The following is a 13265-nucleotide window of genomic DNA, read 5'->3' as shown; positions in this document are numbered from 1 at the left end:
AAGAGCGCGCCCACCTGCCCGGCCTGCCACAAGGTGCGTCACTGCCCCGCGCCTGCGGTGCGGTGGGGAGCGGGGAGGGGCGGGCGCGCTGCCTGGCACCCGGACCCCCCCGCCGCCTGAAATCTGCACCCAGACCCGCACCCCAAGCCCTAACTCCGTTTGGACCCACATCCCACCGCCCCAAGTCCCAGGCCCCTGTCCCGAGTTCCCACCTCAGCCCTGCCCCCCCCACCCCAGTCCTCAGTCTAGGCCCACACCTGACCTTAAGTCTACAGCTGAAGCAGTCCCCCCCCAGCACCCCCCCACAAGCCCCTACTGGAGACCTGTATCCAGAATCCACGGTTTCCACCCCAGTCTCCCTTCCATCTCCCAGCCCAATCAGCCCTGCACACCTCATCCTGACCCCAAGCTGCCACTCACTCTCAAGTCTGCGCTGGTCCTCTGGCCCCTTCCTGGGGCTCGTGGGGTGGGCTGGAGGGAGGATATCCCTGGTCAGGGTTCCTGGCCCCTTTGTATGTCCTGTTTCCTACCTGGGCTGAAACTCGGAGAGGCCTTTGTCCTCCCAGCCAGCCACTTGGTGACAGATGACAGTTAAACATTGGGTCACCTGGGTTTTTCCAGGTCTTGTGTTTAGAAAAGGAAGGGTCTGCCCGGGCAGTTAGGAGAGCATCAGAACGTGGCGGAGGAGGCAGGCCTGTCCCCACCACCAGCCTGCCCCACGTGTGTGCAGGCTAGTACAGGTGTGCACAGGTGTATATGCATGTGTATGTGTCAGTGAGCGTGTTAAGAGCTGGGCTGCCGTGCTGACAGAGTGGCTAGAGCCTCAGTGCCTCCTGCTCCTCAGTTACCAGTCACCGTGGTGACCCACCTGCCCAGCCAGGCCCACCAGCCCTGCACCCGGTTAGGGAGCATCTTCTGTCTGTCTGGGGTCAGAGAGCACCTTCTGTCTGTCTGAGGTTAGGGAGCATGCCTCTGTCTCTCAAAGGTTTGTGTCTTCACATTTTTTTGGTCACTCATGGGGCCTGAACTCTGGGCCTGGGCGCTGTCCCCAGCTGAAGGCTAGTGCTCTACCACTTGAGCCTCAGCCCCATTTCTGGCTTTTTCTGCATATGTGGTGCTGAGAAATCGAATCCAGGGCCTCATGCATGCAAGGCAAGTGCTCTACCACGGAGCCACCTTCCCAGCTCCTCCTCCACAATTTTTAACAGTCTTCTGGAGCCCAGCCCCAAAGGTTTGCATTAGAGAAAAGTCCTTCTCTACCCGTGTGTGGTTTCTTTGGAAAGTAGAGTATGGTTGAACTCACTTCAAGCCTGAGAATCATGTTTTCCCAGCCATTCCCTAGTGCCTCCGTGCAATGTCTTTGGGCTCCTTGAACTTTAAACTTTGCCTTTATGGAATGGCTGGAAAAATTCAGTTAGCTAGTGGTGAGGTTTGTTGTTGCTTTTGAATCTTTGGACCTTGGATTGTGGCCTTTTCTTTTTCTTCTTCTTTTTTTCTTTTCTTTTTCTTTTTGGTCTGTCATGGGGCTTGAACTCAGGGCCTGGGCACTGTCCCTTTTGCTCAAGGCTTAAGCCACAGCTCCACTTCAATTATCTGGTGGTTAGTTGGAGATCAGAGGAGTCTCACTTCAGTTAGCTGGTGGTTAGTTAGTTAGAGATCAGAGGAGTCTCACTTCAGTTAGCTGGTGGTTAGTTAGAGATCAGAGGAGTCTCACAGGCTTTCCTGTTTGTGCTGGCTTTGAACTGCAATCCTCAGAGCTCAGCCTCCTGAGCAGCTAGGATTACAGGTGTGAGCCATTGGCAACTGGCTGGCTTTTCTTTTTAATATCTCTAAAAAAAAAACCCTATATTCTTTTTTTTTTAAAACTGCAATCTTGTCTTTTTGGTGATATTTATCTCTGGTCTTTGTAAACTCATTTCTCTCCTAGAGTCTCTCTTGTGTTGGTCAAAGAAATCGTGTTTGAGCTGTCAAGTGGAAAAGCCAGGCTCTCTCTGAGGTTGTCAGCTCTGGAATGGCCCTAGAGTCCCGGTCACTTGGGGCCAGTTCATGGGCTGTTAGTTGTGTTCCAGCTTCTTGCATCTGCACCCAATGTCAGGGTATTCAGATGCCTGGTTTCATGCAGAAGATGGCTGTGATTGTCCCTGAAGGGCAGTGAATTGAATCTAGAGTAAAAATTTCCTGTGCTGAGCACATGCTAGACAAAGTACTTTGCCACTACACATTTCCAGCTCCTCAGCCTTTTTCTGTCCAGATGAAACCCTCTCTTGGCTCTGGGCACTGAATTTACCAGCTGCGTGACCTTGGCTAGAGGCCCCCCCCCCCCCCCGTGTCTCCCTGTCCCCTTGAAGGACGTTGTCCATCCTGTGACCTGTAGAGGATTCTGTAAGTGACAAGCACCAAGCCCAGTAGGGGGCCCTGATTGCTTCTTCCTCTTCTATATCCTCTCATTTCTTTTTTTTTGTCAGTCATGGGGCTTGAACTCTGGTCCTGGGCGCTATCCCTGAGCTCTTCAGTTCAAGGCTAGAGCTGTACCACTTGAGCCACAGAGCCCACTTCTGGCTTTTTCTGTGTATGTGGTGCTGAGGAATCGAACCCAGGGTCTCATGCATGTGAGGCAAGCACTCTACCACTGAGCCACCTTCCCATCCCATCCTCTCATTTCTAAAGTTAATTTTTAGGCCAGGCCCAATTTTTAGGTGGCCCAAGCTTGTAATTCTAGCTACTCCTAAGTAGGAGGATGAGATCCGAGGATCATGGTTTGAAGCCAGTCCAAGCAGGAAAGCCCAAGAGACTTATCTCCAATAAACCACCAGAAAACCGGAAGTGGTGATGTGGCTCAAATGGTAGAGTGCTAACTTTGAGCAAAATAAATCTCAGAGACAGTGTCCAGGCTCTTGAGTTCAAGCCCCAGGATACCCCATCCTCCCCCAAAATTAAATAAAACAAAGATTTTCTAAGGCAAATCATGTCTCTATCTTTGAAAAACACCAATTGCCTAAGCAAACTCAAAAAGCTCAAGACACAACCCAACAGCTCACAGAAAGAATGCAAAGAGAGCTTTAGCACACTGCTTGCTTGCTTGCTTGTTTTTTTTTTGGTTGGTTGTGCTCAAAGTTGGCACTTTTCCACTTAAGCCACAGTTCCACTCCTGACTCTTTGTTGATTAATTGGAGATCAGAGTCCCATGGACTTTTCTGCCTGGGGATGGTTTCAAACCATGATCCTCAGATCTCAGCCTCCCAAGTTAGTGTAGGATTATAGGTGTGAGCCACTGGTGCCTGGCTGTTTTTATTTTTCCTATATTTTCTGAAGTTCTCATTATTTGCTTGGTTCCTGAAGCCTTCAATGTGATATTATTTTAAAATTGTTGTTCTGGGGAGTACTAGAAGTCTATTTATTTATTTTGGTCCGGTTGTGGGGTCTTAACTCTGGGCCTGGCCTCAGCTCTTCAGCTCAAGGCTAGCGCTCTATCACTTGAGCCACAGCGCCACTTCCGGCTTTTTTCTTTTAGCTTATGTGGTGCTGAGGAATCCAACCCAGGGCCTCATGCATTGTAAGGCAAGTGCTCTACCACTGAGCCACCTTCCCAGTCCAGTACTAGAAGTTAAAAGCATGGAGCGTATTAAGTAGTTTATTTTCAGGAAGGAAAAAATTCTCGGTAGCTGGCCAACAGGAGACACCTTTAGAGTCTGCCAGTTGCTGCCCTGCTGGTTGTCCCTTACCCAAGAATAGGAGTGGTCTGTGAAGGTACAGACAGACCACCACTGCCCCTCAGCTGTGCCGTGGGTGAAAGTTGGCCTTGGACTTACTGTCTTTATGCTATTTTCAGGCACAAAGACATGTTTGAGCTGGAGTCATTTGTGGCTCAAGTTTTCTAGCAAATATGAAGACCAGAGTTCAAATCCCAGTAGCCCCAAGAAAATGCCATAGTTTTTGAAGCAGTTTTTTTGCAGCAGAAATATGCTTTTGGGGGTTGGGAGTGTAGCTCAAGTGGCAGAGCCACTGGCAAGTAAAGGTTCAATTCCCAGTTGCTCAGAAGACCCTGGCTGGCTGGGTGTGGTGGTGCACTTGGGAGCGTGGCTAGGAGGCTGTCCAGTTCAGGGCCGGCCGGCCTACACAGTGAACCCTTCTCCAAAGCCACACATAGACACAGTGTGTTGTGGTTTCTTGGGCTGGTGACAGTGTGTGCAGATGGATGAGGGTGCTCTCCCCATGGGTCCGGAGGCACATTTCTACCCAGGGGCCCTCACTGCTGTGTCAGTCTCCAACAGAGAACCCCCAGCACCTGTGATTCCACCCATCTGAAAACCACCCGTTGTCTGTCCTTTGCTGTCGTTTATGCATGTGGGGTCACACCGTGTAGCCCTTCCGCGCCTGGCTTCTCCATGTGGCGCGCTTTTAAGGAGCCTTTTACTCTTTTCCTTTCTTTCCCTTCCTTCCTTCCTCCCTTCCTTCCTTCCTTTCTTTCCTTTCTGTCTTTCTTTTCTTTCCTTCCTTCCTTTCTTTCTCTCTCTCTCTCTTTCTTTCTCTCTTTGTGTCTGTCTGTCTGTCTGTCTGTCGTGGGGCTCGTACTCGGCCTGGGCGATGTCCCTCAGCTCTTCAGCACAAGGTGAGCACTCTATCATGCTCTACCACTTGAGCCACAGCGCCACTTCCAGTTTTCTGGGGGTTTATTGGCAATAAGAGTCTCATGAAGGGGGGGGGGCTGGGAAGGTGGCTCAGTGGTAGAACGCTTGCCTTGCATGCATGAGGCCCTGGGTTCGATTCCTCAGCACCACATAAGCAAAAAGAAAAAAGCTGGAAGTGGTGCTGTGGCTCAAGTGATAGAGCACTAGCCTTGAGCTGAAGAGCTGAGGGACAGTGCCCAGGCCCAGAGTTCAGGCCCCATGACCGGACCCAAAAAAAAAAAAAAAAAGAGTCTCATGGACTTTCCTGCCCAGGCTGGCTCTGAACTTCGATGCTTAGATCTCGGCCTCCTGAGTAGCTAGGATGACAGGTGTGAGCCACCGGGGTCCGGCCAGCCTTTCACTCTTTCTGGCTAAGCAGTATTCCCTTGTGTGGGCAGACCATACTTTGTTTACTGCTCCTCAGTGGGTAGACTTTGAGTGGGTCTGTATGCTCAGTTCTGGATGTTCCTTCATGGCAAACTCCTTTACACTAACACTCAGCAAGTAGGCCTTGAAACACTGAACATGGCTGTTGTGGTGAGGGGCTTTGTTCCTGAGATGGGCTTCCTCTTGGTGTGTTGCTAGGCGGACCTTGCAGCCTGCCGCCCTGGCAGTAGGCACAGCCTCAGGGCAGGTGTTGGCGGGCCTCCCCGCCCAGGCGTGCGGGAGTAGGGCCTGGCACTCACCCTGTTCTGGCAGCCTCCAGGTGGGACTGATGTTAGCAGAAGTCCTTCAAGAGCGGATCTTGTTTTTAAACGAGGTGCTGCTGCGGCAGTCTCCCCCGGTGCTTGGCTTGTGGTGTCTTGTGGAGCTGTTCTGTGTTTTACACCAGGCCTAGTGACGAGCACTACAGAAAATGTGGGTTTAAACACGTTCTATGGCTGAGTCTTCGAGCAGGCTCTTGTCAAAGGCAGACAGCAGTTTACACTTCTTAAGTTATTGGAAATAATCGTAGCGCAAAGGTGAGGAATTGGGTGGTGTGTCCTGAGGTTACTCTAACTGTGCTTGCTCCATGTAGCTGAAAGCCAGGCAGCATCCTGAAAGGCAGACTTTGCCTGCGGCAGCTGTGGCCACTACCAGTGGCTCAAGAGTAATGAGGACCCCAGGCTCTGTTTGTCTCGAGCTTGAACATTTGTTCCCTGGGCAGCTGGGAGCCATGCCCAGCTGCTGCACTCTATGCATTGAGTCTGGCATGTTTATACACAGCTGGAGTGTTACTCCACAGCCAGGAACACCTAACCCATAGTGGGTGTCTTTCTTTTTTGGGGGGTGGGGTGGAGGAGGCAGTTTTTATAGGATTAAATGATGTCCTGTTTTCTTTTTTCTTTTCTTTTTTTTTTGGTAGTTGTGGGGCCTGAACTCTGGGCCTGGGCGCTGTTCCTCAGCTCTTCAGCTCAAGGCTAGCGCTCTACCACTTGAGCCACAGTGCCACTTCCGGCTTTTTTCTTTTCTTTTTTTTTTGGCCCCGGTCATGGGGCCTGAACTCTGGGCCTGGGCGCTGTCCCTCAGCTCTTCAGTTCAAGGCTAGTGCTCTACCACTTGAGACACAGCGCCACTTCCGGCTTTTTTCTTTTTTTGCTTATGTGGTGCTGAGGAATCGCACCCAGGGCCTCATGCATGCAAGGCAAGTGCTCTACCACTGAGCCACCTTCCCAGCCCTGATGTCCCGTTTTCATTGTGACGTCCTGATGCGGGCACTTGGACTCCTTTGAACGCAGTTGTGTTGCGCTCCAGGTGGCACCTCCATTTACAGCAGCCATGTCCTGCAGTTAGAGGGGCCCCACCAGACACCACACGCTGGCATGGACTGGGCGGTACTTCCCTGGCTGGCCTTGACCCTTACATTAAAGCAAGGCTGTTTCTTTTTTTTTTTGAAGGCTTCTTGAATTTTTATTTTACGTACAAATATGGTCTTTCATTGGGCTTGAAGTGTTGGATAGTCCATTCACTTAGTCCAACTTAATGAAGCCGATGTCCTTCGCATACTGGCGGAAACACTGCCGGCACATGTTGAGCCCATACTTCCGGATCAGACCATGGCGATTAGAGCACACGGGGCAAGAGCGAGATCCCTGGCCGAATTTTCAGGGGTGACTCCAGTACAGCTGCTGGTGACCCATCTTGCTTCCACAGGTCCAACGAGGAAACAGGAAGGCTGTTTCTTTTACCCCAGCGTCTTCTCGTTGGCCTGGCTCAGCTGGGCAGAGCCTTGCATGGCGGGCTGGGTGCTGTGGAGTAGAAGCGGCAGGTTTGCCGCATGTCTCTGTCCACGCGAGTTGGCAGGTGATTGGGCTGAATGCCACCATCCTGTGCAGCCCCCCCCCACCCCCGCCCCCCGGCTGGCTGTGGGGGCCGAAGCCGCAGTCCCTGCCCTTCGTTCCTCCTGTTTTCACCCTGTACCGTGCAACAACCTTCCTTTTGAGTCCATAGCATCTTTGGAACGTGGATTTTTTTTTTTTTTTGACAAATTGAATCCAAATCTTACCACCTCAGGAAAGCTGTGAGGAGGTAGTGCGCTGACAGGCTGTTTGTTGAGTTGATGCCTGCCAGCTCCTTCAGGACTGGTTAGAGCACAGTAAGTATTTGGTTACGTCCGGGAGAAATAATTTCTACTAGTTTAGTAGCAGAATTTGGTCTCAGAGAAAGACCTGGCCCCTTGTGCACATGGCAGCCGCCTGAGGCTTGTGCTGCTGTGGGAACGGTGGCTGGTGGCGGGAGACGAAGGAACGAGGCTGTTCCACAGCAGGGCGTTCGCACACTTTTCCTGGTTGTGGTGGAGACGTTGCCTCTAAGAAATGATGATGACCAAGAATGCCGGCCAGGCAAATGGTTGGTGCTTCTACTTTGAGCCAGGCTGGAAAGTTTGATGTTCTAATTGCAGGTCAGGTCCTCAGCTCCATGTCCAGGGCAGGGCAGGAGAGCGGCCCGCGGCCCGCTGGCCTGGCCTGAGGTCTGGAGCCATTTGTAGACCCTCGAGTCCCGTGCCTTTGAGCATTCTTGTCCAGACCAGTACCCGCCACTCGGTTCTCTCCCCACATTTCCTCTGTTAGAGGCTGGCTTCTGTCGTTCTCTCCTCTGTGTCTCCAGGGACATGTTGAGGTCAGATGCCCCAGCTTTGCCATGAGCCTGCAAACATGTTTGTGCCTGGGCGCTGTCCCCCAGCTCTTCAGCTGTAGACCAGCGCTCTACCACTTGAGATTCAGCCCCACTTCCGGCTTTTTCTGCTTATGTGGTGTGCTGAGGAATCGAACCCAGGGCCTTATGCATGCAAGGCGAGCGCTCTACCACTGAGCCACCTTCCCAGGGCTATGCTTGTGCTTCTCATGGGCTTTTTTTGGTCTGTTGTGGAACTTGAACTCAGGGCCTGGATGTTGTCCCTGAGCTCTTTTGCTTCAGACTGATACTGTACCACCTTAGTCACAGCACCACTTCCGGTTTTCTGGTGGTTCATTGAAAACAAGAGTCTCACAGACTTTGCCAGCTGGGCTGGCTTTGAACCTTGACCCTCAGATCTCAGCCTCCTGAGTAGCTAGGATGACAGGTGTGAGCTTGTTTTTGTTTGTTTAATTAAAGCCAACGGGCTTTTAAACCAAGCCTAACCCTTGCCTCGGCCGTGTCCGCCTCTCCTGGCCATTCCTGTCATGGCCGCCCGCCCTGCACAGGCTCCGCGTGCTTCCTGGAGACGTCTCCTGTGTGTGTAAATACATATTTACCTGTTGCTTTAATACGTGCAAGCAGGTATTTCTCCTCACCCTGCCGGATCATGCCTGCTTCTCTTGGGCTCTCACCTGAGTCATTTCCAGCTCCTGTTACATCCCTGTAGCCTCTGACCTCTCCTAAGTATAGTACTAGGGTTTGAACTCAGTGCCTCATGCTTGCTAGGCAGGTACTCTACCACTTGAGTCACACCCCCAGTTCTTTTTGATTTAGTCATTTTTCAGGTTAGAGTCTTGAGTTTTTGGTCTAGGGGTAGCCTCAGACTGTGATCCTCTTATTAATGTGTTCTGTATAGCTGGGATGATAACGGTGTAACACCAGGTCCAGCTTGTGGATTGAGATGAGCTTTGGTAACTTTTTGCCTAGATTTCTGTAAATCTTGTTCTTCTTGTCCTCTGCTTCTCAGGTAGTTTCTTAAAGATGTTAGCCTGGCACCAGTGGCTCACCCCTGTAATCCTGGCTACTCCGGAGGCTGAGATCTTGGGATTATAGGTTGAAGCCAACCCAAGCAAAAAAGTTCCCTTGAGGCTCTAATCTACAATCAGCCACTCAAACACCAGAAGCGGAGCTGTGGCTTCAAGTGGTAGAGCACTAGCTTTGAGCAAAAAAGCACTGAGGGACAGTGCCCAAGCGTTGAGTTCAAGCCCCATGAAAAAGCACAACCAAAAAAGAAAGATTTTTAAATGGATAATACAATCAGATGCAAGAAGTTACAAAAGCACAGAAAGATTTTGGGAAACGTCCTCAGGGCCAAGTAGTGCTCTGTTCCTTTACCCCGCTGCGGCAGCTTTCATTTTTTCACCTCAAAAACAAGTTCTTACCTGGTATGGTGTACATGCCTGCCATCCCAACATTTGGGAGACTTAGGCAGAAGAGTCTTGAGCTTTTTTTTTTTTTTGGGTCCGGTCATGGGGCCTGAACTCTGGGCCTGGGCGCTGTCCCTCAGCTCTTCAGCTCAAGGCTAGCGCTCTACCACTTGAGCCACAGCGCCACTTCCGGCTTTTTTTCTTTTTGCTTATGTGGTGCTGAGGGATCGAACCCAGGGCCTCAGGCATGCAAGGCAAGTGCTCTACCACTGAGCCACCTTCCCAGCTCAAGAGTCTTGAGTTTGAAGCCAGCCTGAGCTACATGCGTAAGAACCTTTCTTAAAATGCAAACATACAAATGAAGCACAAGGTTTGTGTCCTCTCCACAGTCCTTCTGACCTGCTTTGCAGATAGCACCGGCACAGTTCTCTGTAGACCTTTTCCAGAGGTTGTATGTACTTACAGAATAGGAGGCGCATGTCTTCCTCCACACGTCTTTCCCCTGGTTCTGTTCTGGCAGTCTGTTGTGTCTTGCAGCAGGTGTGTGTCACTTGGACCGGAGCTTTCTCTCGCACATCCTGTCATGAGGACACCCTGTATGAATGTGTGCCTGATTGGTCCTGTGGGTGGACCCTTGTCCCCATCTCACTGTGACAGCAGGACCCTGTCATTTATATTACACACCACGAGCATGGTGCCTACATACACAAACAGTGGCAGTGATCTTTCACTTTGTGTGTGTGTGTGTGTGTGTGTGTGTGTGTGTGTGTGTCTGTCGGTTGACAGTCTTGGGTCCTGAACTCTGAGCCTGGGCGCTGTCCCTCAGCTCTTCAGCTCAAGGTGAGTGCTCTACTACTTGAGCCACAGCGCCACTTCCAGTTTTCTGGTGGTTTATTGGAGATAAGAGTCTCAAGGACTTTTCCTGTTTGGACTGGCTTTGAACCATAGTCCTTGGATCTCAGCCTCCTGAGTAGCTAGGATTACAGGTGTGAGCCACCAGTGCCTGGCTTCTGTTTAGTTTTTTGAAGAACCTCCAAAGTGCCTTTTAAAGTGGTACACTAGTTTATCTTCCCAACAGCTGTTATAATAGGGTTCCTTTACTCTTCACCCCCATTCTCACTATAGATTCATGAGGATTAAGAAAAAAAAAACAAACTCCAAGATGGGCACCAGTGGCTCACACCTGTAATCCCAGCTACTTAGGAGGCTGAGATCTGAGGATCATGATTTGAAGCCAGCCTGGGCTGGCTTAGAAAAAGCCAGGAATGGTGCTGTGGCCACAGTGCTCAGATCTCAGCTCTTGAGTAGCTGGGATTATAGACTGACCTTCACTTCTTGGTAGGCACTTAGGCTGTCTGTAGGTTGAGAGCAGGAAATAGAGCAGGACAGTTACTTTCTACACGGCAGCAGGAGCCTGGGGCCTGTGATGAGTGTTTTTTCAGGTTGAATGTTCTGGTTTTTTTGGTCGGTCGTGGGTCTTGAACTCTGGGCCTGGGCGCTGTCCCTCAGCTGTTCAGCTCAAGGCTAGCGCTCTACCACTTGAGCCACAATGCCACTTTCAGTTTTCTGAGTGGTTTATTGGAGATAAGGATCTCACAGGCTTTCCTGCCAGAGTTGGCTTTGAATTGCAATTTTCAGATCTCAGCCTCCTCTGAGTAGCTAGTATTACAGGTGTGAGCCACTGGCGCCTGGCTAGGTTGAATGTTCTTACAGATGACCCACTTCGTTGATTGTTGGGGATACCTCATAGATCCTACTCTCTTGTTCTGGATTGTTGCTCTTTATGTTTTGGAAGTTCCTTGTTTAGGTCAAGTACGGTGGAGATTGGAAGGATTGATTCCAGGAAGGGTTCACCAGCTTGGACAGGAAGTGAGTGAGGCACCCTAACAAGCCAGGAGTGGTCGTGTGCCTGATGAACCAGCCGCCTGAGAGGCAAGACAGGAATCAGGAGGACTCATTCCCTGTGCTGGGCCCTAAGTTCAGCCCCTGGTTCCCAGAGGAGGGAGAGAGGGTGGGGGAGAGAACGTAAACTTCCTTAAGTGTCAAAGATACTGTCTTGAACCGGGATTAAGTACTTGTTTTCTGTTTTTTTTAATCTTGTCTTTTGACTTTGCTGCACATTGTTTTACATTTTAAAAAATTATTTGTTTTACTTTATTATGATAAAGATGCTGTACAGAGGGGTTACAGTCACACGAGTTGGTAATGAGCACATTTCTTTAGTTCCTACAGTGTCTTCTGTTGCCTCTCTCTCCCAGGCCCTCCCGAGTGTTTTTGGTATGGCTTCTGATTTTTTTCTTTTTGGCATAAGTAGAAGTTCATTATATATTACTTAGCCGAGCATCAGTGGCTCACACTGTAATCCCAGCTACTCAGGAGGCTGAGATCTGAGGACCATGTTTGAAGCCATCCCTAGGGCAGGAAAGACTCTTACTGTCAATTAACCACCAGAAGCTAGAAGCGGAGCTGTGGTTCACTAGCCTTGAGCAGAAAAGCTTAGGGACAGTGCCCAGCCCCTGTGTTCTGGCCCCAGGACTGGCACAAAACAAAGCAACACAAAGCATCTATGTTACACATGTTACACACCGTACGCATTCTCCTACTCATGCATGTGTCACATCACATGCATTTCACATAACGTGGCACTGTTGCACGCACAGTGTTCTCTGGCCTGGAACGCGCGTTGGTCCCAGGTCTTGTGGCCTGCTGGCCTGTCTCTCCTTGCGGTGCTGCTCCTCTCCGGGATGGTGTTGGGAAGGTGCTCCCAGTCTCCTCCAAGTGGCTGCGCTTCCCACCGTCGGGTCTGCCGCCTCTGTGTATTCCCTCATCGCCCTCCGCCTGCCTTCAGTGGCACTCGCCCTGGAGAGTGCTCCGCTCCCTGGCTCCTGCTTCTTGGGTTCTCATGTCCTGGTCCTCTTTGTCCCAGCCTATGTCCTGTGTGACCCTGGAGTTCTTGGCATTTCTGTCATGGGATACACTGGGATGCGGAGACTGTCTTCCAGCCCTGCCGTGGGCAGGCTTGGTGAGGGTGCGCAGCCAGTGGATGAGAGCACTTGGGACAGGTGCGCTTCGTGGCCGCCTGGCGATAGCGTGGAAGCCAGCTCTGTCCCATCTGTGGCTGGGGGCTGTTTCTCTCCTGTGTTGTGTAGATCTGTGTTCTCCTTAATTGTCTTTGACTGACCTGCCCAAGTTTTTTTTTTTTTTTTCTGTTGGTCATGGGGCCTGAACTCTGGGCCTGGGCGCTGTCCCTCAGCTCTTCAGTTCAAGGCTAGCACTCTACCACTTGAGCCACAGCGCCACTTCCGGCTTTTTTTTCTGCTTACATGGTGCTGAGGAATCAAACCCAGGACCTCATGCATGCAAGGCTAGCCCTCTACCACTGAGCCACCTTCCCAGCCCTACCCAAGCTTTTATTGGGAGAAACCTTGGTAGGCCTGTCCCCGAGGCCGGAGGCGGGCTGGATGGGGGCAGTCACCGGGCACCGGCATCCTTGGTAGAGCTGTCCTCCGTGGTCTCGGTAGGGATGGGGTCATTTCTTTAGAGTAGCTGTTGTGAAAGACGTGTGAACATGTTCCTTTAATGCTCACACTACTTAGCCTGCAGTGATCTGCACACTGGTGTGCTATTGAGTGGAAGTAACCCCACAGCAAGCCCAGTGGAGGGGTGCTTTAAGCAGTCGCCAGACTCCTGATGATAAGGGCGCTCTGTGGAGCCATCTCCAAATTATTGATGACACTGCGTAGAAGTATCAATAGGATTACTAGAACGATTGTATGATTGTATGTAGGCCTTGTGCTGACTCACCGTGAGCCTAATTACAATGTGTAGGTAGAACTGCTGCAGCTGATTCAAGGAGGTGATTTGGTTTATGGAATCAGAAGCAGCCCCTCCCTCATCATTTTGGGCCTTTTAATAAGATTCAAAAGAGCTAGGGGTGGGGGTGGGGCAGGAAAGCTAGAGGAGCCTGCGGGCGGCTGGCGGACGTGGACAGTGTGCCTGGAGTGCGGCACCCTGGGAGGCCCGCGGACGTGGACAGTGTGCATAGAGAGTGCAGCACTCTTGGGAGGCCCGCGGA

General features: G+C 51.2%; 1 protein-coding gene and 1 pseudogene across 1 annotated transcript in view; one reads left to right on the top strand and one right to left on the bottom strand.

The window, feature by feature from the left end:
* The window catches only part of Zcchc14 (zinc finger, CCHC domain containing 14), a 55587-nt gene that overhangs the window by 877 nt on the left and 41445 nt on the right, over window positions 1-13265 (top strand). Inside the window, exon 3 of the mRNA XM_013012748.1 lies at window positions 6-33. Coding sequence (XP_012868202.1) covers window positions 6-33 — 28 coding nt within the window. The remainder of the gene's footprint in view (window positions 1-5; window positions 34-13265) is intronic.
* LOC105983018 lies at window positions 6552-6816 on the bottom strand (annotated as a pseudogene).

The sequence above is a fragment of the Dipodomys ordii genome, unplaced genomic scaffold (assembly GCF_000151885.1).
Source record: "Dipodomys ordii isolate 6190 unplaced genomic scaffold, Dord_2.0 Scaffold18, whole genome shotgun sequence".
NCBI classification, from domain to species: domain Eukaryota; kingdom Metazoa; phylum Chordata; class Mammalia; order Rodentia; family Heteromyidae; genus Dipodomys; species Dipodomys ordii.
This window is presented reverse-complemented; position numbering and strand designations above follow the sequence as displayed.